The 26,477-nt window shown below is 50.1% G+C and overlaps 10 protein-coding genes across 10 annotated transcripts; 8 read left to right on the forward strand and 2 right to left on the reverse strand.

The window, feature by feature from the left end:
• Positions 1–1,482: 1,482 nt before the first annotated feature.
• Positions 1,483–2,723, forward strand: M431DRAFT_479595 (hypothetical protein; the record flags this gene model as incomplete). Its single annotated transcript, XM_024915784.1, has 3 exons — positions 1,483–1,609; positions 1,712–1,866; positions 1,956–2,723. The coding sequence occupies 3 exons, from the start codon at positions 1,483–1,485 to the stop codon at positions 2,721–2,723; spliced, it is 1,050 nt and encodes a 349-aa protein (XP_024777745.1).
• Positions 2,724–3,050: 327 nt separating this feature from the next.
• M431DRAFT_505629 (hypothetical protein) lies at positions 3,051–4,797 on the forward strand. The gene is made up of 5 exons (XM_024918663.1): positions 3,051–3,355; positions 3,507–4,043; positions 4,111–4,139; positions 4,236–4,501; positions 4,618–4,797. The coding sequence occupies exons 1-5, from the start codon at positions 3,232–3,234 to the stop codon at positions 4,724–4,726; spliced, it is 1,065 nt and encodes a 354-aa protein (XP_024777746.1). The 5' UTR covers positions 3,051–3,231; the 3' UTR covers positions 4,727–4,797.
• On the reverse strand, positions 4,798–5,758 carry M431DRAFT_505631 (hypothetical protein). The gene is made up of 3 exons (XM_024918664.1): positions 5,579–5,758; positions 5,298–5,498; positions 4,798–5,221 (listed from the first exon to the last, which is right to left on the reverse strand). Exons 1-3 carry the CDS (start codon positions 5,592–5,594, stop codon positions 5,058–5,060), a joined length of 381 nt encoding a protein of 126 aa, XP_024777747.1. The 5' UTR covers positions 5,595–5,758; the 3' UTR covers positions 4,798–5,057.
• A 1,021-nt stretch (positions 5,759–6,779) lies between these two features.
• M431DRAFT_79758 (hypothetical protein) lies at positions 6,780–7,915 on the reverse strand (the record flags this gene model as incomplete). The annotated part of the gene is made up of 2 exons (XM_024922857.1): positions 6,780–6,834; positions 6,912–7,915. 2 exons carry the CDS (start codon positions 7,913–7,915, stop codon positions 6,780–6,782), a joined length of 1,059 nt encoding a protein of 352 aa, XP_024777748.1.
• Positions 7,916–8,950: 1,035 nt separating this feature from the next.
• Positions 8,951–10,026, forward strand: M431DRAFT_505633 (hypothetical protein). The gene is made up of 4 exons (XM_024918665.1): positions 8,951–9,157; positions 9,232–9,341; positions 9,474–9,553; positions 9,652–10,026. Exons 1-4 carry the CDS (start codon positions 9,155–9,157, stop codon positions 9,984–9,986), a joined length of 528 nt encoding a protein of 175 aa, XP_024777749.1. The 5' UTR covers positions 8,951–9,154; the 3' UTR covers positions 9,987–10,026.
• Positions 10,027–11,172: 1,146 nt separating this feature from the next.
• M431DRAFT_357620 (hypothetical protein) lies at positions 11,173–11,825 on the forward strand. Its single transcript, XM_024914529.1, has one exon. The coding sequence runs from the start codon at positions 11,252–11,254 to the stop codon at positions 11,699–11,701; it is 450 nt and encodes a 149-aa protein (XP_024777750.1). The 5' UTR covers positions 11,173–11,251; the 3' UTR covers positions 11,702–11,825.
• Positions 11,826–12,020: 195 nt separating this feature from the next.
• M431DRAFT_479600 (hypothetical protein) lies at positions 12,021–14,783 on the forward strand (the record flags this gene model as incomplete). Its single annotated transcript, XM_024915785.1, has 2 exons — positions 12,021–12,259; positions 12,356–14,783. 2 exons carry the CDS (start codon positions 12,021–12,023, stop codon positions 14,781–14,783), a joined length of 2,667 nt encoding a protein of 888 aa, XP_024777751.1.
• A 450-nt stretch (positions 14,784–15,233) lies between these two features.
• Positions 15,234–17,147, forward strand: M431DRAFT_505636 (hypothetical protein). The gene has a single exon (XM_024918666.1). It carries the CDS (start codon positions 15,337–15,339, stop codon positions 16,921–16,923), a length of 1,587 nt encoding a protein of 528 aa, XP_024777752.1. The 5' UTR covers positions 15,234–15,336; the 3' UTR covers positions 16,924–17,147.
• Positions 17,148–17,848: 701 nt separating this feature from the next.
• Positions 17,849–18,382, forward strand: M431DRAFT_492318 (hypothetical protein; the record flags this gene model as incomplete). The annotated part of the gene is made up of 2 exons (XM_024916998.1): positions 17,849–17,979; positions 18,055–18,382. The coding sequence occupies 2 exons, from the start codon at positions 17,849–17,851 to the stop codon at positions 18,380–18,382; spliced, it is 459 nt and encodes a 152-aa protein (XP_024777753.1).
• An 894-nt stretch (positions 18,383–19,276) lies between these two features.
• On the forward strand, positions 19,277–24,741 carry M431DRAFT_492319 (hypothetical protein; the record flags this gene model as incomplete). Its single annotated transcript, XM_024916999.1, has 9 exons — positions 19,277–19,439; positions 19,497–19,607; positions 19,833–19,924; positions 20,224–21,048; positions 21,127–21,292; positions 21,356–21,547; positions 21,651–22,383; positions 22,431–23,225; positions 23,283–24,741. 9 exons carry the CDS (start codon positions 19,277–19,279, stop codon positions 24,739–24,741), a joined length of 4,536 nt encoding a protein of 1,511 aa, XP_024777754.1.
• Between the last annotated feature and the right edge of the window lie 1,736 nt (positions 24,742–26,477).

Here is a 26,477-nt window from a genome sequence, read left to right on the forward strand (position 1 = left end):
GTGCCGGTAAGTGTCTTAGTGCTGCTACTTGTAGGCACAGAGCTGCCGAGAGGAGGTGGATTAGAAGCTCGAAAAATGCGGCACCTCATTGCCGGGCAACGCGTGAGTCCCCTTGAATTCCTTGAATCAACTTCGTTCTCGGCACGAAATATTTGTAGTTGATTCGTGTCGAATGTAGGGAGTTATGAGCCGGTCCGATAGCTTCCAGTACCTACCTCCTATGCTGCAAAGGTACTCCGCAGACGTCGATTTATCACCTTACAAGAGGCATTGCCGGGTAGCCGTGGCATTGAAGACATCATAACACGACACGGCAACGGGCAATTGAAGTCTGATCCAACAAGCTGCGGGAATGAATGCAGTATATATTGCTACTCCATACCACACACACGGAACCGGGAACCGAATTAGCAGCGTCTTTTTTTTTTTCGGGGTAATCCTGGGGACTAGTTCCCCGTCCAAAATGCGGGCTTTCGGGGCACAGCGCCTTTTGCTACCTCATCTCTTTGCGATAGATCGGCCTTGATTCCCCGAAGCTTCAAGGTCTGCCCAGCTTACTTCGTACGGGCTATTGAATTCGTCGGCGTGTGAGTCAAACGGCCTATCGGTAGAATGAACTGCCGCGATACGGTCGATCAGGACTTTTGAGATTCAACCAAGCCCGAAAAAATCACCGGCGCTTTCGTTCAAGATGGCCTATTGGCGATGGGGAGACGGCGACGTGGCTTGCGTAGAGTTGCTAGTTGCCTACCCTGCAACTGGGCGATGAGATCTATATTTGCACGCAACGCAATACTTGTTGAATTACGCAATGGGAGAGCAATAGGCAATCCGGGCGTCATTGTAACGAACCTGGAATTTGCCCTCAAACCAGTTGGGGCTCTCTACCATTGAAGCCACTTACCCCGAGACTTTTATTTTCCTCTCCTAGCTATCAAGGTGTCTGCGTCGCATGCTATGCTGATACCATCCATTACGCTCAATGCTCAATGACGATATGCCTAGTGCCGATATCTGCTTCAGCCCCTCGCCATTTAGCCCAGCTAGTCTGATCCACAACCTTCAAAATAAACGTTGCAACTCTCCCCGTCCTCGTGCTTAGAAATCCGGATATATCGTTGTTATTGGACAGCCGCCAGACGCAAACACTTGTCGTGCTAACGGCCGCGGTTATTTCCATTTCCCACTTTAGCAAGGGGCCCCGAAAATTCACCTCTTGGTACGGAGTATTGCAACGGCTTCTCCCCGTCACTCGGTGGGGGCGTTACGTCTCTGCTAGCTTGAGTTGATGGTCATGGACAAAAGTTGCCCCGCCTGTTTGAGAGGGAGCTGTACGTTTGTAGATGGGAATCGAAATTACCCCTCCGAGAGGAGGGGACAGAGGAGCGTACTTATAAAAGGACAGCTGCTCCGAGTTGCTATCGATCCTCTTGGATTGTTTTGTGAAGCAAACATCTCCAAATTCCACCCGACTCAGACACAATGGTTGCCACAACTAAGCCAGAGGGGCTTCCCCCCATGACATACCGATTCCTGGGACGTTCAGGTCTGCAGGTCTCGTCCATTTCTCTGGGTGGATGGCTCACATACGGTGGCCACGTCGACCGAGGTGCGTAAGAGCATTGGCAGCCTGTAACTCCAATGAATGAGACTGGAACGAGGAGGGACGAGGAAAGACAAGGAGACATATATACTGACAGATGGTTATCAGAGGGCACCTATGCCTGCATGAAGGCTGCCTACGACTGCGGTGTCAACTTCTTTGACTGCGCCGAGGCCTATGCTGGAGGCGAGTCTGAGAAGGTCATGGGAGAGGCTATCAAGAAGTTCGGCTGGAACCGTAACGACTTGGTCATCTCCACCAAGGTACTGCGCAGCCCCTCCACAATAGCAATTCGCATCTGCTGTCACGGACCTGAGTTCCGCTAACGTTGGTCTCTTTCGCCTTCCTGTAGATTTACTGGGGTCAAGCCTATGGCAACAACCCCGCCAACAACCTGGGTCTCTCCCGAAAGCACATCGTCGAGGGTGTCAATGCCGCCCTGAAGCGTCTCGATCTCGAGTATGTCGACCTGATCTACGCCCACCGCGCCGACCGCAAGACCCCCATGGAGGAGGTTGTCCGCGCCTTCAACCACATCATCGACTCCGGCAAGGCCTTTTACTGGGGCACATCGGAATGGACCGCGGTCGAGATCGCAGAGGCATGGCGGGTGGCCGACAGGCTGGGCCTCATCGGCCCCCTGATGGAGCAGCCTGCGTACCACATGCTCAACCGACAAAAGGTCGAGGGCGATTATGAGCTCCTGTACCGCGAGCACGGCCTTGGTCTCACCATCTTCTCTCCCTTGTACCAGGGCATCTTGTCCGGCAAGTACAAGAACGGCATCCCCGACGACTCTCGTTTCGCTCAGACCCAGGTTGCCTTCATCGCTGGTTACTGGAAGAGGACCGGAAAGGAGGTTTGGGAGGGATACATTGAGAAGGTCAACAAGCTGGAGCCCATTGCCGACAGGCTAGGCGTCAAGCAGGCCGCTCTGGCCCTGGCCTGGGTGCTCAAGAACGACAGAGTCAGCTCTGCCATCACAGGTGCCAGCAGCCCTGCGCAGGTGTACGAGAACATCAAGGCTCTGGCCGTCGTGGACCAGTTGACACCGGAGATTCTGAAGGAGATTGATGAGATTCTGAACAACAAGCCTCCTTCATTGGTGGAGAGAGAGTAGAGGGCATGATTAGAAAAGAGAAGAGAAACAAAAAAGTAACGAAAAGGGCTATGGCTCAAACAATATAATGACTCGGCGGCTTGCTGACATCTCACCTTCTATTGTTTTAGTAATCTGCCTGACGTATCCTTTATAAATTATTACTATCTCCGAGCCCTGGACTAATATACTAGTGATTGAATAGGGCTGCATTGCTTTTAGTATCTATGGAGTTGAATCCACCAGCATCCCAATGTAGGACTGCCAGCTCATACACAATTCCAATGTTGCCATGGTACTAAGCCCTAGGAAGATGACACGAAGTTTAAAGCAGCCACTAGCTATTATCAATCAGCAAAAAAAAGCATCTCCGGACAACGCTTACCCCTCCTCATCCACCTTATACTTAAGCTTGTGTTATCCGTCCTCAAGTATGTTGATGAGCTACATGTAGTTTTACTTGCAACTGAACTCGTTGTATCTCATACTCGAGCCTCAATATCTTCCTCGTTCCTTGCATATTGCCAACATGGCGACTTCAAAGATTCAGCAGTGGTTTCCTTGGGTGGAATCCCCGGTGATAGCTAATGCGCCCATGGCTGGCGTCGTCAGCGCGGAGCTTGCCGCTCAAGTTGCCAAAGCGGGCGGACTCGGTACGTGACGGCTTCATTTTACGCGTAACCATGACCCCAAAGAAGAAATGCAAAATATATACGGAGAATCATTAAGAATAAGGAAACATTAATAAAGAATTTTTCATCGAAATAATCCAAAAACCACTAACAGCTTGACCACGCAAAAAAGGCTTCTTGGGCTGCATCGCCGACGTCAGCGATAACTCGCCTCAAGTCACCAAGCTAGACGCCGACCTCACCAAGATCCGCCAACTCTTAGGAGACGCCGCAACCACGCCCTCGGGCCACCTGGCCATAGGCTGCGGCTTCCTCTCATGCCACAGCTCCATCGGCAACTTCGCCGCGACGGCGCTGCCCGTGATCCAGAAGCACAAGCCCGCGGCGGTGTGGCTGTTTGCGCCGCACGAGAGCATCCGGCCGCAGAAGGAGATTGTGCGGCTGCTCAAGGGGCTGGAGACGGCGCCGAGGGTGTTTATCCAGGTGGGCAATGTGACGGCGGCGGAGGAGGCGATCAAGGATGGGGCGGATGTGATTGTTTGCCAGGGGACGGATGCTGGGGGGCATCAGTTTATAAAGGGGATGGGGGTGGTGCCGTTGCTGGCTGAGACGAGGAAGTTGGTTGATGATAAGGGGTATAGTGAAGTTGTTCTATTTGCGGCGGGAGGTATTTCGGATGGCAAGGGCGTGGCGGCGATGTTGACGCTTGGTAAGTTGGACATTTGTGTAAAGACGAAGCTATACTTGGTGGTGAGGGTTGCTAACAAGTGATGTAGAAGCTGATGGTGTTGTCTTGGGCACAAGAGTTCGTATCCCCCACAACCCATATCGAGGATACTCGCCTCCTTGCAATGCAGACTCATACAGAGTCTAAGAGAACCCGATCTAACCGTGTATGCAGTTCACCGTTGCCGAAGAAAGTCTCATGCCCGAGTTCCGCAAGAAGACCATCCTCAACACCACCGACGGCGCCCTTTCCACTCTCAAGTCCCCGTTCAATGACCAGATTGCCAACTCGGGCCTCTGGGGGTCCCTCTACGACGGCAGAGCGGTTGTCGGGCCCATTCACGAAAAGTTCCTTGCTGGGGCGTCGTTTTACGACTGCTGGCGGAGCTTGCATGATGATCACCCACCCGAGGAGAGTGAGAGGTTGATCAACACCTGGGCGTGAGTCTCTCTCCTTTCCCCTACTCCTTGCTTCTTCTATGATGCCCATTGGATTTTGATTTGATACAAGCTGTAATTGAGGAAGCATCGTTACTGATGAGCTTGACAATATATAGAGGCGCGGGCATTGGATTGGTGACAAAGGCACAACCTGCAGGTGAGATTGTACGTGAAGTTCGTGAGGGAGCCAAGCAGGCTATTCGAAGAGTTGCAGGTCTTGTATAAGTAGTGAGAGCAGGCACAGGTGATCAGATCTTGCATCAAGTGTACACTTAATACTCGTAAAAAAAAAAAAAGGACTCCGGACTGGAAACATGTCCAGCCGGAATATGGTATTCTCGTCTATGCCAGTATTCATAAGGCACTATAACCAACCGTCCCTAGCCGAACTCTTTTGCGGCCGGGGAACAAAGAAAAAACAGTTTAACATCAGTGGTAGTAAACAGCGATGGTATGATACATGAAATAAAACAAAAAATGCCGTTTAATGATTTGTTTCCCCCTGTTTTCCCATATTCAACAACCCAACTTGCCAATGAGGTGTGGACTCGGCTTTTTACAGCTTGGCCTTGGTCTGGGCCTTCTTCAGGATGGGCTCCATCTTGGTAGCCTTCATGACGTCGCCCTTGACCTTGAGCTTGCCGGACATGAAGAGACGCTGGGCCTGAGCCTTGCCGGTGACGAGCTTGCCAAAGTCCTCGTCGGAGAGAGACAGTGTGACTGGAGATTTGAACAGAGTTAGCTAAACAGGGAAAAGCTCTCAAAAAATAAAAGAAGGGAAAGAAGAAGCCCATACCGGTGGGGTTCTCGCCGACGCCAGTGCCGACTGTGCCCTTCTCCTTGAGGTCAATGTGCCAGCTGGCCGTCTCGCCGGCCTTGTTCTTGAGGGTGAAGGCGAAGACGGCCTTGCCGTTCTTGATGGCATCCTTGCGGTCGGCTTCGCTGCTGCTCAGAGCGGCGTTGATGGCCTCGAAGGCCTCGGAGGAAGGGAATGCGTCTGCGAGCGCGTGCGTTAGCTTTTCGTTCTTTTATTTTGTCCTGCTTCCCCCAGCGGGCCACGTTTGTTTGCTTGCTTACCGTTCTTGAGAGACATTGTGGGCGAGAGTTGTAGCTGCGAGTGAACAACAAAGAGAGCAAAGCAAGGGAGACGGTTTAATGCGACAGTTTTAAATGGATTGGAGGAGAGTAAAGAAGAGAGAGGGCGGATGTTTAATACTGACGATTATAGCCGGAATGGATGGGATGGGCTCAATGGAGGGATCGGGCATGTGATGCGAGCCTCGGCCAAACTTCAGACTCTTGCTGACATCATCCGTCCTGACCACCGAAACAGCCGCTAGAGCTTCAGCGTCTCCATTGCGCTTTCGCCTTTTAGCTTTGCTTTCCCCCAATACCCCAATACATGCTGCTGGGGCTAGGCTGAATCGAGCAGGCCAACGAAGAGATGCAGCTGTTGGTCTTGTTCAGTGCCAAGCGGAGGTCAGAAAAAGCGAGACCACAAAATGAATAGGTACATACATTCAGCAATATGTGCACCTGATTAACTTATTGAGTACCTAGTAGTGCTTTTGCAGGGGAACGCCTGTTTTTACTAACACCTAGACTTTATAATATAACTTAGCACTTATTAAAAAATATATATATATATAAATTTAGTAACAGTTATTAAAAAAATATAGATTTAGTAGTAGTTGATAGGGAAATGTAGATATAATAGTAATTTCTTTTGTAGGCGTATGATTTAACTCGCGGGTGCTTGAAATCTTCTCGGTCGCGGTTTTTCTGTCCTCCACTTGAGTGCCTTGAACCAGCATTTTGTTGAGAGATGCGCATTATGACATATGGCCTTCTATGTGACGCGAACGGACAGCATGGTTGATGCGCTTCTCCGGTTATTCTTACGCGTGGGGCTACCCCGGATCTTGCACGTGGTATCCAAAGTCCGAGCAAAGGATTCATCAAGGTTTGAATTCGGCTATGGGTTTGCGCTAGGATGTTGATCAAAGTGATGAGAATTGGAGTTGAGAATATCATTAATGACTAAGGGACATTGAAAGAGGAGAAAAAGCATGCCATCATTCACTCCAAAAGGATGCATTCAACGCCCATGCTCTATACACAATGCTGATACCCCAATAACAAGACTCTGGCCATGGCAACCCGTTTATCCCGTGACCCAATTCACATGTATACCTCGTATATAAACGTCTATCAAGCCTTTTCCGTGATTACCGATCTAAAGGATTTTCAATGTAAATCATCTCGGTATAGCGCTAGTTTACAGCTCCCACTCAGGAACGGCAAAGTTGCGCTTCTGCGGCCAGTTCTCGGGTCTGCATACATCACATGTCACATGTCAGTTGGGCGTTTCCCGAGATCAACTTGAGTAAGGAAAAAGAGGCACACATACCTTGTCAGAAGCAGCGTCGCCATCCGTCGCCTTCGCTCTCCTAGTTCTTCGGCCGCGGTCAATCGCAGCCAGTCCCCAAGCCGGGTCCTCAGCTCCGCCTCACTCTTGCCCAGAATATTGAGGCCACGATCAGAACAGGCAATACGCAGCTCCTCCACTTCGAGGCCCGATGGACCACCGCCATCAATCAGTCGTTTGTCGTCAATTTCCAGGAACGACAAGCGCAGTCTGCCCTTGATATTCCACATTCCCGGAGGAGTAAATCCCAGCCGATCCCACATTGCACCTGGGAGATCCAAAGCCTTGAGAACGTGCCGGTGTGCCACGGCCTTTGTGACCCCAGGGCTGAGTATGCCTTGAGGGAGCTTGCTCTCCAGCTCGTCGAAAGCAATTGCGCGCCGCCGCTCGGCTTTCTCAATGGCTTCGTTCAGTGCCTTTGGAAATCGGCATGTGTACGGTAGTATGCCGGGCACAAAGATGACTAAAATGGGTGTGAATTCGCCGCAAATTAAGAAGAACAAGGCAAAAGCGGGCAGCCGCAAAAGATCATGTCTGGTTCGCCATAGCAGTACCCAGTCTGCGCGAGAGAATGAGCTGGGAATGTAGTGCGGCCTGAACCATGACGGTCGCTCTCCACGCGGTAAGCTTTTGACTCTGGCATTGAGCAGCCTGGCATTTGCGACAACGGCCCTGACGCCTTGAGCGAAGAACTTGGCATAAGATTTACCCAGCTGAAAGTAATACTTGATAGTAGACTCCTTGGCAAGCTGGGGATCAACAGGTAGTAGCGGTGGTGGCCGAGTTGAAGCTGGAGGATTGAGGGCTGCGTTTACGGATGCCGGCCGTTTGGTGGCGAGTCTGGTGCTCTTGTCATTGTGAAGGGCTCTTGAGTGATGCACAGCTCGGCTGGTGCGCAGGATTTGCGACTGCGCGACGAGAAGCTGAGGGCTGAGAAGCCTCCTGTTGGCTGTGAAGCCATATCGCTGTGTGATGTGATAACTCATTGGCGCAACTTCCTTCCTGCCGATATCTTAGACTGAAGGAGATTAAAGAAAAGAGGACTAGATGGATTTTTTAGCATCATGACCGACCGAGATTGGACCCAGTTGCGTGGAGCAGACAGAGTGCAAGCTTTCCATACCTATAACCAGGTTTTTGGACTGGAGGCGTCCAAGTAGTCTATGTGTCGTCTATTTAATGTTCCATGATGTCAGTGCTCATCAACTGCTAAAACATTAGTCGCGTAGATCTGGTTGAAGCTGGCTAAACAGTTGGGAAGCCGATTTGTTACGCACATTCACAACATTGAAGTCATTGAGAGCATTGCCAATTCAGTTTGGACAACAGTTATTGGTATGGATTGTTAAAATAGAGAGAAAAAAAAGCTTTGCTGCATCTTACCAACCTAGGAAATTCGCACTCCGCGGGCACTTTCTCTCCCGTCCGGAATTCATTTGGAGTCCGTGCGGGGAGAAGTGCTGTCAATATCCAACGGCCAATATTTTGCCTCGGTGAAGGACTAAGTTGCCCTGATAATTTGAGAGCAGTGCGATAGAATTACTTTCTTTTTTTATTTTGGATTAAGAAGAAGAGATGAACCAATTTGCTCATGAGAAGAACTGTACTCTGTAGCTCTGGCTCTTCTTTCATGTCCTGCTCGCGCTTGCCATAGATTTACCCTGTAGTCTTGGCTTATTGATCTCAGACTTGCTCCGGCCTGCTTATTCTCTGTACCTGTGCAAGCCAATCTTGAATTACATCTCAATCAGATACTATGTATGCTCGGCTGTTGCGATTGGGTGCCTCGTCGGATCTATTATGATCAATGGATACGTGCACCTATAAGGTGCCTAGTGCCCTAATACTGTAAATCTCCGTTATACCTGTTCTTCCAACATCTACCTTAACCGCGTGAAGACAAAAAGCCCATGTCATCTTTGAGAATTCCTCAGCACAAACATCTTCAGCGGGAACGACGCAAGAAGAGTCCCCACCTAGCCCCGATGGCGTCAATATCCGGGCCTTGCTGGAGTGGGTTCCATCTCGAGTTTTCGGTGACTAATCACCCGGCTCAAGCTCTCCCACATCCTTCGAGAAAAGCATTCTGAATCGCGAAACAAGCCTCGCCGTTGCCGATCTGTGAGATTAAAAGGAGATTGATTGACGCCAAGAACAAAAGAAGGTTCTTATCTGCCGCCAGGGGTACCGAGTAAAGGAGAACAAAAATCCAAGAAAAAGGAGCCATGGTTCGTTCAGGGTCCCGGTGCTAGCCAGGAGAATGGAGAAGGGGAGGCTGGTTATGCTCACCTGAAAGCTGCAGGTCCACGCCGATGCGTCCAACTTTGCCGAGGGCATCACCAAGGATGATGCCTATGAGCAGGTGCTACTTCAGGCCGAAGGGCTCTTTTACGGTCAGCGCAACTGGGTTCGTCAATCTCCTTTCCTCACCGTCTTATGTGCATGTACCAAGGCTAACATGCGGCTCCTCCGGTGGTGACAGGTTTGGTAAGTGATCTGAGCATCTCACATATGACATGACTTGTGTTGACACGAGGCTTCCAGCAACCTCTCCAACGCGGCCTCACTGCTGTGGCATGCCTACAAGTCCCTTTCTGCCCCGAGCAGCGAAGTAAACTGGGCAGGTAAGTGACAACCCAACCCTTCAACTCCAGCCATGGTGCTTGGAGATGGACACAGATGGAGAGAGGCACGAATGATTTATGCTTATTACGTCGTTTAGGATTCTATGTGCTGGATCCCACAGCCAGTGAGCAGCTCATCTTGGGCCCGTTCCAGGGCAAAGTTGCCTGCCAAACGATCAAGTTCGGAAAGGGTGTTTGTGGCACTGCTGCGGCCACCAAGACTACGCAACTAGTTGAAGACGTGGAGAAGTTTCCCGGCCACATTGCGTGTGATAGCGAGAGCCAGAGCGAGATTGTGGTGCCCATTGTGTCGGGGGACAAGGTCGTTGCCATCATCGACGTCGACTGCGCCGTCCTGAACGGATTCGATGAGACGGACAAGAAGAACCTTGAACAACTTGCCGACCTTTTGTCAAAGAGCTGTGACTGGTAGACAAAATTAATGAAGAGAATAAACTAAGACATGTTTCTGTTACGTCCACACGTATTCTTGGCTTCTTGGCTTCTTGATTGGCGCTTCCACTCATGTAACATGACGTTGTAGTCGGAATTGAGCCTCAATGGATGGACAGATTCAACGTCGTATCGGCCGCGCGGTCGATGTACAACTTGCGTAACTCAGTAGTGGACGGGAATACTGGTCTATACGAGCAAATTTGGCAATCTTGACCTACCCTCCTTACTATTCATCCCACCGATATTTCATCGAGAAATGCGTCTTCCACTTGGAGAGCAAAACTGTAAACAGTAGAGATCCGTCACTTTGCCTACCAAATGTAAATGACACAGTGACCGCCAGTTGAGTATCCGCACTCTGATCATATATGATACGGAGCACACCGTATATTATGCGGTGCGCGGGGAGTCTCCGTTTAGGTAACGAAAAATATATCCAGATCCGCAATCCAGGAAAGCAAATATCGGGCACGAACACAGATGGCAGGGATGTGGGGTTGAAAAATCAAGTTGAGCTCCAAAGAGGCTGCCGGTACCCGCTGCTGACGCCTCCTGAGATGCGCAGCTAGGAGAAAAATGCTGCACCAATTCCACATGTCGCGGGCGCTGAGATTTCTGATTCGATGGCATCATCTGCGGGACGGGATATTTGACGACGTTTGATGGGTGGCAGGGCGACGTCAGCTGCTGGGCTGGGCTTTGGAGGAGGAGCAAGGATCAATGATGTATTTTGGATGAATGGAGGAGGTCAGTAAGTAAGGTTGGAGGTTAGACAGAGAGAGAGAGAAAGTGGGCGAGACAGAAGAGAGGGGATCCATGGCATCAACACCAGACTCAATGTACATGTATCCTGCCCACGGAGATTAATTAACAGCTGAAGAAATCGCTGCAGAAACGCGCGTGGGCAGCAGTAGTGAGACGTCCAATCCAAATGCCATGTGCATTCCGCTCCAGCAATGCAGGGAGCCCGAACTGCGTGTGCCGATCGATCGTCATTTGATTTGATTGATGCACAACTGACTTTGATTCTTGTTCCAGCTCTTCATGGTTGCTGAGCACACGGGCTCCGTTGACAGGGCACCGCCCCTGCTAAATGAGACGCCGGGCGGGGCGGAGGCACAGCTCTCGGGCCACTAGACCGCTGGAAGCAGCCAGTTGAAGCAGCGAGGCCCTTGCAGTAGCCCTCTCCAGCCACCTCGATTTTGGAAACCAGCCACCCAAAGGGCATCATCAAAGGGATCAATGATCGTGGATTTGATCCTTAGCCCAAAGGGCGGGCGGCTTGCTGCAGTCGCTTCGACGCCACGGCCGTATCAAGCAAGACGTGCAGCACCTGCTGGACCAGCCCTGAAACATGGACGCAGCCGTAGCTGTAGATGTCCGGGGGGCTGCCCTGTAGATGTAGGTGTAGGTGGTGCAAAGCAGATTGATGCACCGCTGCAGCCTCAACTCAACCCGACTGCATTGAGCACTCGCAACAGCGCTGTAGCCGCTGAAAGAGCCCGCTGGAAAAGCCGTCGCTGCTGCTCCCTGGAAGGGCGGGTGCATCTTGCAGTTGGCGCTCCGGCCAAAGCGGTGCTGTCGCAGCATCCGTGCTCCCTTTGCTGCGGGACGCCAAAAAACAACCTGAGCCTGTATCCATCCATATCTCTCCGGCTACGGCACACACCCTCTTTTCTCTTCTCTTTTTAACCTCTGCATTGCCGTGGGCATGCTGAGCAACCACCTCGGCCAAACTTTTTTATTTTTTTTTATTTCCCTCATCCATCTCTTATACTTATTGTTAGGTTTGATCCGTCGTCATCACGGCACTTATCTGGCACAGCCTTCTGAAAGCTTAATGGTGGCGCCCAATTACGTGGGCCGCTGATCGCCATACCGCTAGCATACCTCGAGTGCCGCCGATGTAAACAAATAACATTGATTTAGAATTTGAATCATGGAAGCCTCCAACTTCTTGCCTTCCAAAAATACTCGAAGCAGCGCTCTTGCGAGCCTCTTCCAACCTACCATGGCCATGTCCACCGCGTCCAAGTCCTTTGCTATCAACGGCCCGCACACGGCAGGCCTCTTTGCAGACATGAGCGTTGACGGCCCCATCATCGGCACTCTCGTTGCGATTGTCGATCGCGCGAAGAACTTGCCCAACCGCAAGACCATTGGCAAGCAGGATCCTTATTGCGCGGCGAGACTGGGAAAAGAAGCCAAGAAGACGGCGACAGATGTCAGAGGCGGCCAGACGCCCAAGTGGTAAGTTGTTCCACTTTCCATCCTATCCCGCCTTGCATCTTGGTGGTGAGACAGTTTGGGAGCCGCGACTGACCTGAGCCGTCCGTGTTTCTGCAGGGACCAAGAGCTCCGGTTTACGGTGCACGACTCGGCCGACTACTATCAACTCAAAGTCTCCGTCTTCACCGACGATAAGAAAACAGACCTCATCGGAGAGTCGTGGATCGACCTCAAGGGCATCATTATTCCTGGAGGCGGCCAGAACGATGTGTGGCAGACCCTGACCTGTCGCGGCAAGTATGCGGGGGAAATCCGACTCGAAATCACCTTCTATGACAGCCGGCCCAAGCCCGACAAGCCTGCCGCCAGACCGAGACAGTCCATGGGCGGCGAGCTGGAGAACACATCGCCTAAGCGCAAGGAAATGGTCAAGAGACGTCCCCTACCCACCGATCCCGTCACCGGCGAGGTCACTGCGACCCCCTCAGACTATCACCAATCGCCTTCTCGGCCTCAGGGCAAGCCCATCTCGCACTCACCGTATGGCTCTACCAACTCTCTCGGCGAAACTGCCGAGTATGGCACTCCACCGCAGGGAAGCACTCGATCCCGCCATGCAGACTACTTTTCTTCACACTCACCTAGCGCCCAAAGCCATGGCTCCGGTCGTGTTGAGGGACCTCGCCAGCCACGCCCGACACGGCAGGACTCGTACGAGAGAGAGCGAGGCTATAGCCAAAAGATACCCGTGACGTCCTCCTATGAGCAGCATGACCCTCGAGGTAGCAGCTATTCGCTTGCAGGAGAAACGTATGATATGAACCCCACAGATGATGCTGCGCAGTATTCTCCTCACGGAGGCCCCCGACAGGCGGCTCCTCCTCCACCCGCCCACCGATCACGGCATAGCACTAGCCAGGAGGGTCTGCAACGGAGAAATGAATCACCTCAGAGGGCCGTTCCGCCTGCATCCATGAGATCTGATGTTTTGAAGAATGAGGCTCATAGAAACACCACGCCAACCTACCCTGGCCGCCCACAGTTCCGGCCCTATGACCCGAGCCTAACAGCTCAGCCCCCCATTCAGAAAGCCATTGCATATGAGCCGCACAACTCTTACGATGCCTATGATGCCCAATATCGTTCCATGCAACCCACCGTAGAGGACGTCCCGGAATCGCCTCCAGGCTCTATGCGGAACAGGCCTCGCCGAAGTATCCCTGGGCTGGATGAGATTGTGTATGACGCTGGCCAGATGCCCATGTCAAATGGCCTCAGTCGTTCCCCAGGAGCATCTGCTGGTTTTCTAAGCCAATCCCCGGGAGCTTATCCGACATATCAGGAGCAGCCCAGGAATCAAAATTCTGTCTCCCCTCTGTCGGCGAGAGATTACACTGAAAGTCCAGGACAGATGACGCAGTATTCTTACAGCAGCCAAAGCCAGCGCCCTAATCAACAGCGCGAGCACGAGACCACCTACATCCAGAGTTCTCCGAGCTACGGACTCCCCGCGTTGCCGCCGTCTCTGGCTCCTGGAGTAGACCCCAACATGGTTCAAGAGATATCCGACAGGGCATACGAAGAAAGGCATTATGATCGATACAATAACCACAACAATCAAATTGTAAGCACCTCTCTTCGAGACCGCCATAGGAGCGAGCCGCCGCCACCTTCTCATGAGCCAGCCTTTGGCACCTCGCCGCAGGCCTACGAATCATACGACAGACCAAGATCGGGTACCTATGGCGGTGGACCTGACCCGCATGCGCAGGGATATCGAAATGCTTCCCCTAATCCCCGAGATGCTTCCCCTAATCCCCAGCATAGGATTCGGCGCAAGTCGGTCAGCCCTGCACCTCGTTCTTCGGACAATAGGAGGCACTCAGACATTCCGTTCAGTCCAGACTCCTACGAAGCGTTTAACCCTAGAGTGTCTTCTAGGGATGGATCACCTGGGCTCGATCCGTCAGATTCGCCTTCCAAGATTGTGACACACGATGGTCGAGAAATTGACCCATCTGATCATCTACCCGAAGAGTCTTGGGCTCCTGAGCCTGAGACCAAACCTTCTCCTCAAGAGCCTGCGCAGTCTCGAACCAGACCGCCCTTGTCTGGAGCGCAGCCGATGCCCCCGAGCGGCCGGAGACCCCTCCGAATCAGCATGGCGAGAACCTCGCAGGCGGTGGTGCCGTCCAACGCCTACGGCTACTCAGAAGGACCGCGTGCTCCCCCTCCCCCGGCTCAAGGTGGGCGACAGCGTCTGCAAAAGAAGACCCGTCATTCTATGGGACCGACAACGTCGGCTCCAAACCCAGGCAACTTCCAATACAGCTCAACTCGTTCACGCGCTGGCGCGTGGGATTACCCAAACGACAACTACACGCCTCAGTATAACGGCGGTCACCAAGGACCTCCTATTCCAGCCAAAGTGCCACTCCCCATCATGAGCGGCGCCAATGGAGGGGCGGAAGATATGGCTCTGATTCAGGAAATGTCAACAATTGACATTGGCACAGGGCGTTCCAGACGGCGAGGAGGATTTTGAAACTTTTTGATTTAGTGTTTGCCTTGTACGAATATTCAATGAGGTTACATAAACCGGTATCGGGAAGGATAAGGAGCGGCGTCTTTGGAATTTGGAACGATTTGCGATGCGTGAATCCTTTTTTTTCATTCCTTTTCACTTCTTTATGAATACTAAGATCGGCTTCAGATATGACGTGATGTATTAGTATAGTTAGAAAACGAGTCAATTGAATAGTGCGGAAAATATCTTTGTGTATATATGTGATGTTATTCTTTCTCATGGACATTTCTTGTCAATTTATGGATGCAGTAGTAGACAATGCGATCCGTCCCCAATTGCGCTAGTCTGCATGTGGAATAGTAGTGCCGCCCCGCGAAAGGTACAGTTCCGCCTAAGATAAGATAAGCAAAAAAAATATCCAATGCATGGCTGTTTGGAGAGGTGATCCTTTCTCACATCTTGGAAGGGCAAAAAAATATCAACCACCAAGACACCACTCGTTCAGCCCAAACACATCGATCTCGAAAAGCTGTCATCGTATTAAATCAGCCGGTCGGAGTGAAACAATACAATGGCGACACAAGCGACACCCTTGCCAAGGGTGAAGCTGGCATCTGGTCCCGCGCCTTTGACAGCTGAGCAGAGATATTGGAAGGCGTTCAAGAACCAACTTTTGATACCGTCGCCGACCAATTTCCCAATCACTCACGTCTCGAACAGCAACGATAGCTTTGCCGTGACGACAGGCACGCGCGTCCAGATCTACTCGAGTCGTACCCGCAAGCTGCTCAAGACAATCACACGCTTTGGAGATGTGGCGCGGAGCGGAGAGATTCGCCGGGACGGCCGCGTGCTGGTGGCCGGAGACGATACGGGCAGGATACAGGTGTTTGATGTGAACTCGAGGGCTATCTTGAGGACGTGGCTGGAGCACAAGCAGCCCGTGTGGACGACGAGATTCTCGCCTGTGGAGCTTACTACGGTGCTGAGCACGAGCGACGACAAGACGGTCAGGCTGTGGGATTTGCCCAGCAGCGAGCCTACGAGTACGTTTGTGGGACACTCGGATTACGTGCGAACCGGAAGCTTCATGCCGGGAACCATGGCCAATATGGTGGTGTCTGGAAGTTACGATTCGACAGTCAAGCTCTGGGATCCGCGAACAGGGAACAATGCTGCGGTCATGACATTCAAGCACGCTGCCCCCGTCGAGAGCGTCCTTCCTCTGCCGACGGGAACGACTGTCCTAGCTGCTGCTGGTAGCGCCGTCAGCGTACTCGATCTCGTTGCCGCACGACCGCTACATCTCATCACCAATCATCAAAAGACAGTCACCTCGATGAGCCTGGCCTCTGGCGGCCGCCGCCTTGTCACCGGTAGCTTGGAAGGCCATGTCAAGATGTTTGAGACGACCGGGTGGAACGTTGTCAACAGCTTCAAATACCAAGCCCCTATTCTTTCCGTTTGCGTCATCCCTTCAGGCGACACTTCTGATGCTGGCGACCGCCATCTCGCTGTCGGCATGCAGTCTGGTGTTCTTAGCATCCGCACACGACTTACCGCCGCCGAGGCCACACGCGAGCGCGAGCGTGAAAAGGAAATGGATGCCCTCGTTGCTGGAACTATCGATTCCCTTGATGCGAAGAAGCAGAAGCGCAAGCGCCGCATCGAAGCCACCAAGCGCCTCGATCTCCTCGGCGAAGGCGCCGACGTTGTCATTGCTAATGAAGGTCGCGTTCACAAGAAGAAGGAGAGACCATGGCAGTCAGACCTCCGACACGCTCGCTATGCCAAAGCTCTCGACCAAGTTATTGACCGTTCATCACCCGAGTACGCACCCCTCAACGTCCTTACCTTGCTGCTTGCGCTTCGCCATCGCAGCGCTATACGGGATGCGCTGGAGAACCGCGATGAGCAGAGCGTGCAGCCCGTTCTGAAGTGGGTATGCGGACACATCTGCGACCCCCGCTACGTGAGCATCTGCGTGGAAGTTGGAATCCACTTGTTGGATCTGTATGCCGAATACGTTGGTGCTTCAGCAGAGCTACATCAGGGATTCAAGACTTTGCACAGGAGAGTCAAGCTCGAGGTTGAGAGGGCGCAGATAGCTTGCCAGAGCGGAGGTATGCTGGAGAGCTTGATGATGGGGGCGATATAAAAGGGAAAGGGAAGGGATGCAAGCAACATTAGAGTGCAGAGCTTCCCTTGGGGCGTATTACATGAGGGGAGGAAAAGGAGGCGGGGAGCATTTGGTATAGTTTGGCGTTTTGGCGGCATCATTCAAGGCTACGAATGTCTCGTTCGTATAAAAACTTGGGAATTCGATTGTGTATTTTTTGTCTATCTGATTCGAGATAAGTAATACAATGTAAAAAGATTCAGTACATCTATGTTGACGAGTTGTGTGCTTGGTTATGGGAAGGCGGTCACTCCAGCCAGGAACAGCATGGATGAATGCTTCCTGGTACTTGGAGTAGCATTGCTTTCTCCTCCTCCTCCTCCTCCTCCTTCTTTCTTATCTTTTTTTCTTTTCACTCCAGATGATCTTTTGGTCCACAAAACGGAGAATATTGAACCTGCTGTAGTGTCAAGCTCTCATCATATGCAAGCCAAGGTGTACTCCAGTTTATAGATCCCGGCTAATATGCCCATATATGCCCACCATTCGCACGAGAGGGTTACATGCAATATATACCTACATGTATTAATTTGTCTTTCCATTCTGGCAAATATTCAAGTTTACAGCAACCTTCCTCTTCAGTTGAGTACATCTGAAGTGACTACATGGAGAATACGAACGGAGTGAACCATGTGTATAAGAGTCATACCCGTCGTCTGCAGATCACTTTGGCATATGCCTGCCATTCAGATCAGGGCGACTGCATCTACTTGTCATTAATTTGTCTTTAAATCAGACGTATATTTAAGTTTATTGCAACCTTCCTCTTTAGTTCTATACAGCTGCAGAGACTACGGAGTATAAAAGCAGAGTCTATCTCTCTTTTAGGCTACAGCAGCAGGCATTTGACATTCCTATTCCTCAAAGACATACTCAAAAGGCCCACAAGGACACTCTCTTCGTGATGAAGGCCGTGGCAGCTATTCCAGCCCTTTTGGCGGCCCTCTCTATTGCTAGCCCCTTGCAAGCCCGCCAGTTACCGGATCACTTTGACATAAATGGCTTTCTTGTACAATGCCAGACCTTTACCTGCTGGTACGCCGCCTCCCACTTACAGAGATAACGACTACAGTCCTGTAATATTTACTAAACTTATTATTGATATTCTAGGGTAGAGTTTGGCGTGTCTCTCCCTGATAGGTCCGGAGGCTGCGTTGTTACTTTCCCGGGCATCAGTGAAGGTATACCAGATACGCCGCAACGGTCCGTGTGCGACCAACCCGATATCGGTTATGAAGTGATTATGCACGATCAAGGCTTTGGGGGAATCGATTTCTCGGTTAACTGGAATTATGCGTCTGGCAAATATCTCGTGGGCAATCATTCCATCCCTGGAAGCCAGTGGCAGGCGTTTGCCGATGGCGCGGCGACTCTATACGCCTACACGGGTCCATCAGACTTTTCTATTACCGACTTACAGGAAGCTTCGAGTATCTGAAACGCGGAAGATCCTATATCAGATAGACCGGTACTATTTGTGAGTCGTGGGAGGGGAATTTCAACAGCATTGGCCAGTCGATGTACATTTACGTCGTTATGATTACATGCTTGTGTTTTTACTCGTGATATGTGCTCGTAGAGACAAGGTGTTAGTCGAGTGTCTGATGTTAATAGGTATATATATTTGATATATCTATCTCAAAGTAGGTCATGTGATGCCATCTTGGGTGAAGCAAGAATGGCATAAATCAGCTACCAATGGGCTTATGTGATAATCCCCTTGCATTCGATTCATACCAAACTTTGTCGATAGGCCTCTTGCATGGGATGGAAGCAAGGCATCAATGAAACTAATCCTGTGTCATTAAGTTAGAGATAGCTATATTCTTCCAGTATCTGCTATAATAAGGGTACATGCATCTAACTATACGGTTTTCCTTTGCTTCCAGCTTCAATGATCCAACTTCACGCAGTCGCTTGAGGTGCTCAGTAGGAATTCTATTGTTTTAGCTCTGCATATCAAGCTGCGAGGCTGGAGGCATATCGCATCCACAGTTCCATCCAATGTTGTCAACCGGCAGACAGCTGTCAACCGCCTATAGGCCGCCTGTAGGCCTCCCACAGGTGGTGACTCGACCACACAGCACTGGAAGCCCAAGCCCAATTCACTTGCACATATTTATTGACCCGACTTCTTTCCAAAACATTCTCGATGAACAAAGATTTCTTCTTCACTTCTGGTCAAGTTATCCGCCCTCCACACTTGACAAATAACCCATCTCCAGACTGTCTCCCGATAAAATCTACACACTCGATATATTATCACCAGCATCAATTTGAAGCACCTCTAGATTTCCTCCAAGGCCTCACAGCGGTAACGCGAGTCTTTGCCATGGCGCCCAAAACGTCAGAGCAGATGCTTCGTTTGTGGTATGCCAAACAATGGGCTCCCACAGTTGATCTGATTGGCGACATTGCCGGCAAAGAGCCATTCATTATTCATGGCGAGTCCCTGATTCGACACTGTCTTGAAGAATCGCCTGCCGACTTTCAAGGTATGATGAAGAGATAACCCTAGGTGTCTATCGTAGCAGCCACCTAACAGCCAGCAGATGGATTTCAGTTATTGCACGCCGTATACTTCGTTGAAAGATTCCTTAGCAATCTTCAAAAGAGAGGCTGCGACTTTGATATTGTCTTCTTCCGCGATTTAAGAGATGTCTGCGTTCCGTACCTCTCTGGCTTCGAGTACAAATATCAGTACGCAAGAACAGTCATCATCAAGCATCTCCAGAGGCATACTATGGAATGTGCAAAGAAGACTGGCGCTCGATCATCAGTTTTAGAGTTCAATTCCTTTTCCAGTAAAGAGTTTCACGATTACCTGAAGGAGTTGCCGATTCATTTTGTTCTATGTCACGACGGGGTTGAATCAGAAGACGTCAAAGATACCACCATATTGCGGTTTTTTATCCGTCGTCTGATCTCTATGGGCAAAAATGTAGCCATCGTTAACTCTCTTAATTGGAAGAGTTCAAAGGTAACATATGTAGCTTTGTTTGTTTGTGTGAAGATCTAAAACTGACACTGCATCCTCTCTAGGCATATGCACCGTTGCTAAGCAAGTCGCCCGTTCGACTGCCACGATTGCCCATCTCACCGGAATTTGACTCGCCGTTTATTTCACTATATGGTCAAAATTATGAGTGTAGACCTATGTTGGTTGAGCCCCAAGATCTCACTATTCGAGAGCGCCTAGGTATCACCGCCTGTTTATCCCTAGTTGGAGCGCCAAAGGGCAATTTGACGGATCATGATAGTCTGCAGGAAAGAGTACAGGCGTTTCTTCTTCATCTCGCAGTCCTCAAGCACTGCACCCTACTTGAACGTCAGCATTGGGTTGGACCCCAGCGTTGCCATCTACACCCTGAGGACCGAGAGTTCTTGCGTCATATCATTGAACTGTCATTGATGTTGTTGGAAAAAGATGATTGGATAACCAGCATGGATATTTCTGAAAATGACTGGGATCTGTATGATTCCATTGATGGATCTTTGTTCCATTTCATGCTCGAGTCTCTCCGCTCTAGTCAGTGGCTTCCCAGCCAAATCATCCAGTCGTGGCAACGGCTTTGGTCAGCTTTTCGCGCAGGAACGGATGCGGATTTTGTAGAGCATCTCCCGCAACTTACTATTACTTCGGAGGAGAACCTTCAAGGAGAGTTTAATGGCTTGCAAGTCTCGGCTTTGCCTTTTAGCCATCCTGTGCTTGACACCTTTCTCAAGGACATCAAGCTGAATGAGAGTCAGGAAGTACAAGACGCGTCCTCTCACTCCGTCTTTGAGGATCTACACCATTGGCATAACACCAAGCTGCTAATACCTCAGAGAAAGATCCAAAAGCTCGGCTTTTTCGCGAGAAAGAGAAAGCAAGAGCGTCTTGCTAGCGTTGTAGCATATTCGGCGAGTCTCACTAACGCCAGAGGCAAACTCATTAACCCTGAGATTGTCGTCGTAAAGAAGACTGTTGCTGTGCATAACTTCAAGAATAAGGGGCCCCAGAAAGAGAATGGCAGTCTTCAATCTCAATCGAAATCCAAGAAACCGGGTCGCCAAGGAAACAAGCCGGGTGGCAGAGAGAGTGCACTACGAGCGGCCCAGGAGGTTCAGGAGCAAAAAGCATTAACTAGGTGAGACAACGCAATCACCCTTTGGACCGCTACATGCCAAGATATTGAAAAGGATCCTTCTGTTTTATCTCGGTACCTCAAGACTATCAAGTTCTTAAACGAACGATCCAAGGATGACAATGTTGCGCTGGGATCCGAGATCCACCTTTACCTGTGCCATCTTCTTGGGCAGTTATGGGCAAAAGCACAGGCAGCTAATAAAATATCCCCTAGTTCCGGTAAGAAAGAGTGATCACATTCCCAAAATTGGATAATAGCACACTGACACCCGATGTTCGCAGGGGTTTACCTCATCGCACTTATGTGGAAATGGCTTCAGGAGCTTCCGGCCATTGGGGCATCCAAGGCAGTAGCCAAAGCAGTTGAGAAACTGACATCTTGCCTCAAGATTCCAAACCTCGTGGTTAATGTTGGAGACCAGACGCAAAAGATGTCGTTCAAATTTGACTATGGTTCTTTCAAGAACATGAAGAGTTCCACGCTAAACTTTCGACAAATGCAACCTCGAATTTGCGGCGCCCTATATGGATCGACGATTCGACTCTCGGCAGGATAATCGGGTGCCATTCAACCCAGATGCTTGGCAGATTAAGGTTCTCGATTCAATTGATGCCAATAACAGTCTCCTTGTCATTGCTCCAACCTCTGCGGGTAAAACGTTCATTTCATTCTACGCTATGAAGAAAGTACTCGAGGAAAGCGATGACGGAGTTTTGGTATATGTTGCTCCGACCAAGGCTCTGGTAAACCAGATAGCCGCCGAAATTGGCGCTCGCTTCACCAAAACATATAATAAGCAGGGCAAGTCTGTTTGGGCAATATACACTCGGGACTACCGAGTCCAAAGCCCAACTGGATGCCAAATACTTGTCACCGTACCCCATATGCTGCAGATCCTCTTGCTTGCACCGACAAACGCCAAAGGCCCAAATGCATGGTCACAACGTATCAAGAGGATCATATTCGACGAAGTTCATTGTATTGGCCAGGATGAAGATGGTGTGATTTGGGAACAGCTGCTTCTATCTGCTCCATGTCCCGTCATCGCGCTCTCAGCAACCATTGGAAACCCCGAGCCTTTTCGGGAGTGGCTTTCACAAGTTCAGAAAAGCAAAGGATTGAAACTAGATACGGTAGTGCACACGGCTCGCTATTCGGATCTTCGAAAATTCATTTACATGCCTCAAGAACACGAACCATTTCACGGACTTCGACGCAACAAGACACTTCCCGTTCCTGGATTAGACGAAGGTGACAAGCCTTGTCCCGATTTCCAATTCATCCACCCAGTAGTGGCTCTAACTGATAGGTACGTATGCCACCCGATGATATTGGTTCGCAGCTAACACTTTCTAGGGCTCGCACGGCGCTTGAGGATCTCTCTCTGGAGGCGAGAGATTGTCTACGCCTTTGGGAAAGCATGAAGAAGATTCTCTCAGAGGAAGAGCTTGTCAAATTTGGTGTCCAAGATCCCTCTACCATCCTCCCAGAGACAATATCAAAGTCGGATGTTCTTCGGTGGGAGGCAGAGCTCAAACAATCACTCCGACGCATCATAGAGAGCCAAGGCTCTGCGTTTCAGAAAATCAGGAAGCTTTTGCAGTTACGTTCAAACCAAGAGATCCTTCCTGACGAGTTTACTCGTGACTTGAAAAGCATATTTCATCTAGTCGTCGGTTTGCATAGGCAAGATGCTCTGCCTGCTCTGGTGTTTCACTATGACACTCAAGGCTGTGAGAAGGTTGCGAAGCTTATATGCCTGATGCTTCTTGAGTCTGAGAAAGAGTGGAAAGAAAATTCAGCCGAATGGGCTCAGAAAATTAAAGACTACGAGGCTTGGAAGAGGTCTGAGGCCAGCCAACAGAGTCGAAGGGTCGTTCAACGGAACAGAGGCGAAGGAAGCGATTCCAGAATGTCAAAGCAAGAGCAGTTACGCGAAGAGGCAAATATCGAGACAAGTGCTTGGGCGAGTTTCAACCCAAATGCTCCGCTGGAACGATTCAGTTTCGCAGATACGACGAAGATGCAAGCATTGGAGGCGAATGAAATGATTCGCCCTCTACGAGGAGCGGTTGATGTTTTGCTGCTAGCAGCTCTCCAACGCGGCGTTGGAGTGCACCACTCCGGTCTGAACCGAGAATACCGTCAAGTGTGAGTAATTTTTATTGAGAGTAAATATGACCAACATACTAACGACTCTGTGAATAGGGTTGAGGTTATGTTCCGTAAAGGGTATTTGAGGGTGGTTGTTGCCACTGGTACACTGGCCCTCGGTATCAATATGCCCTGCAAAACGGTCATATTCCACGAAGATTCAGTGTTTCTCACTGCCCAGAACTTCAGACAAGCTTCAGGACGTGCTGGACGTCGAGGATTTGATCTTCTCGGGAACATTGTGTTCAATCAGATCCCACGAGAACGCGTGTACGAAATCATGTCGGCGCGGCTGCCCGGCCTCAATGGACAGTTTCCGATATCCACTACCCTTGTCCTCAGGCTATTCTCGCTACTTCATGGATCTGAAAACTGCCAATTTGCAGTCACCATGGTGCAGTCGTTGCTTTCGCAAACGCGTCTCTACCTGGGTGGACCAGAATCGGAGATGTCCATTAAGCATCACGTTCGGTTTTCCATTGAATACCTCAGAAGGCAGAACTTGCTTTCTGCTACTGGTGTGCCTATTAATTTTGCCAGCATTATAGGCCACTTATACTTTATGGAGAATGCAGTGTTTGCTTTTCACTCCCTACTGAGGGGCGGGTATTTCCATCAGCTCTGCTCAGATATCTATAAAAGTCCAGAGCGAGTATTACTGGAGATGATGCTGGTGCTTTCACATTTGTTTGTCCGAATACCTGTCAAGGAGAATGAGAAATTGGTTGAAATAGCCAAAACCTCGTCTTCTGTCATCTTCCTTCCGCCTCTCCCGCAGGAAGCGGAAAGCCTGCTCATACGACATAACAAGGAGACTCTTTCCATCTTCAAGAGATATGTCCAGTCGTATGTCAATCATAACTTGACGAATAAGAGGGATCGGTCGTTGCCGTTTACCCAAACGGTCGTTGGTCAGGAAAACCCCATCCATTGGGCCGCTGCGGACTCGAGCGCTGCTGGCATGGTGCGATCCCCTTTCGTTGCCTTGTCTGGGAAAACGGACGACTTCAAGACAATTCACGAACTATGTCAGACGGCGCGCGGAGATGTCTTTTTGGAGGAATCGGCCATTCCATCGATACCAATCTGGCCACACGATACCAACGTGAGATTCAACGCATATTTGTACGATTATTACAAGCACGGCAGCATGCATGTCCTTGCGAGAGACAACGGAATCCGACGCGGAGACGTGTGGTTTCACCTTAAAGAGTTCTCTCGCACTTTGTCTACCATCATTAGCAGTCTAACTATCCTTATGGACGCCAAAGATCTGGACGCGGAAGAGGAGTTTGAAAGCTTCGAAAACGAGGCCGAAACCACAGCCAGTGGATCTGAAGATGGCAGTGATGAAGAGGCAGCTTCATCCGCAACTAGTCTAGATGGTTGGGATGATGGCGAAGATATCCCTACCGGGGGACAGAAAAAGGGCAAAGGCTTACACCGAGTGTTGTATGCATTCATTCGATTGAGGGAGGAGTTTGATGGCAAGTTCCACCGAGAGTGGGCGTAAGGAGGATTATTTGGCTTGGTTTGAGAAGATGTGTTGCACAATTTTTGGACGGAGATGTGGTATTGAGGGATGTGTGGCCTGTTAGGTACTATGTTACGATCTTTGTAGTCTGTGAATCATGCTGTGAGCTGAATGAAGATCAAGTCGTTGAAAACTAAAATGTATTTGTTCTTTGTCGGCCGCCTATCAATCATCTAGCAGACACCTGTACCACGAGTTGACGACGGTCAGCGCAGGCTGCTACTATATCCTAATTCCCACGAATTCTAGGTGAGCGGAACTAATATCGCTATTATAATCATCCTGGCTAAGACTTTTCTCCCTGAAGAAAAAAGAAACCTGGGCCTGCTTGGCATCCTCCTTCCCCGCAGTCAGGCGCCTGCGGCGCCCAGCTCAGGTAAAACAAAAACAAGCGTTCACAACAGAGCATCCACAACAAAGCATCCAGAAGTAGGCCAGCGACATGAGTTGGCTTCCACCTTCTGGGATGGTACGCGGGAATGTCATCGATCACCCAGAACGAAACCACTAGACACGCAAGTATTAGAAAAAAAAAAAAAAAAAACAGAAATAGTGGGCATACATAGATAGGCAGGTACCTTATATAGATCACGCACCGTCTCTCTATCAATCTTACACTGCAGTTTACTTTACTTTACTTAGTCAATCTAAGCTTCTTACATCCTCTTCGTGGCCTACCAACTGGTAGCAATTGGCAGACATCGATCTGTGGCCCATTGCCATTGCTTTTATTTCCCTTAATCGCCTACTTCCAAACGATTCGTTCGTTTATTGAGTCACCTTTGAGACCCCTTCTTTTCTTCTTTTCCTTTGTCAAGAATTTTACGCGGCGTCGACAGAGGCATGGTGTCCGATCAGCTCCAAATATAGCGATAGTAGTAGATAGTAGAGAAATGTTCAGAGGTAGTAATAGCACCAGGCATTAAGAAAAATAGGTATGGTACCTATAATAGCAGTAAAAGGTCTATAGTAATAGTAGCGGAAACATAGAGTCGGATATTCACTACTTTATTAGGTAGGTAAGCAAGTAAATAAAAGTTTGCTTTGCATCTTGTTTTGACCTTTGAACCTCACACAGTCGTTGGGGTGTTGGACAGCCAATCTGGCGTGCTGGCTAGGTCGTGTTTCTCTCGAATAATTCTCGAAACCTCGCTGATGGTGTAATTCCGGTCGTCATCTCTCTTGCGTCCTTTCACATTCTCCATCCATCTCTCTACGATGGTGTGCTTCGCTGCCAAGGATTTTCCGTCGGCAATTAGTCACGCCTTGAAGCCAACAAAGAGCCGACAAAGAAGAAAACCTGGAACTTGCAGCTCAATCAATTAATTCATAACAGCCCATCATTTTTTAGGCTCAGGCCCAATGCTTTTCTGCCAATGCAACCATCCATGACCGCGATCAGCACCAACGAATGACAATCGGCCTCTAGCCAGTTATGACGCAATCGACTTTACAGGCTACATGTAGTTACCCAATCCAGCAATCACGACACCATACAGGCATACAATGTGCTGTGCCTAGAAAATCATTCGACAATGCTCCAAGGCCATTCACGCATTGTCTAGGCACACGTCGATTGTTTAGGCTCTATGCTACTCTACTGTGAGATAGCGTCTATGCGCTGAAATACGAATCAATCACAAGAAGCACCGATGATTCGCTTAACGGCGGCTGCCCGTGTTTGGGCAAGCGATGCCGCAGGGACAAACCACGTT

Source organism: Trichoderma harzianum (genome assembly GCF_003025095.1).
Source record: "Trichoderma harzianum CBS 226.95 unplaced genomic scaffold M431scaffold_3, whole genome shotgun sequence".
In the NCBI taxonomy this organism is placed as follows: Eukaryota; Fungi; Ascomycota; class Sordariomycetes; order Hypocreales; family Hypocreaceae; genus Trichoderma; species Trichoderma harzianum.

Bases quoted from the DNA above. Each gene is read 5' to 3' on its own strand.
- M431DRAFT_505629 (XM_024918663.1), top strand. From the start codon at position 3,232: ATGGCGACTTCAAAGATTCAGCAGTGGTTTCCTTGGGTGGAATCCCCG. The intron at 4,140-4,235 runs GTTCGTATCCCC...CCGTGTATGCAG, and splicing joins GTGTTGTCTTGGGCACAAGA to TTCACCGTTGCCGAAGAAAG. The intron at 4,502-4,617 runs GTGAGTCTCTCT...GACAATATATAG, and splicing joins AGGTTGATCAACACCTGGGC to AGGCGCGGGCATTGGATTGG.
- M431DRAFT_505631 (XM_024918664.1), bottom strand. The intron at 5,222-5,297 runs GTATGGGCTTCT...TCAAATCTCCAG, and splicing joins CGTCGGCGAGAACCCCACCG to TCACACTGTCTCTCTCCGAC.
- M431DRAFT_505633 (XM_024918665.1), top strand. The intron at 9,342-9,473 runs TCAATCTCCTTT...CGAGGCTTCCAG, and splicing joins GGTCAGCGCAACTGGGTTCG to CAACCTCTCCAACGCGGCCT. The intron at 9,554-9,651 runs GTAAGTGACAAC...TACGTCGTTTAG, and splicing joins CAGCGAAGTAAACTGGGCAG to GATTCTATGTGCTGGATCCC.
- M431DRAFT_357620 (XM_024914529.1), top strand. From the start codon at position 11,252: ATGATCGTGGATTTGATCCTTAGCCCAAAGGGCGGGCGGCTTGCTGCA.
- M431DRAFT_505636 (XM_024918666.1), top strand. From the start codon at position 15,337: ATGGCGACACAAGCGACACCCTTGCCAAGGGTGAAGCTGGCATCTGGT.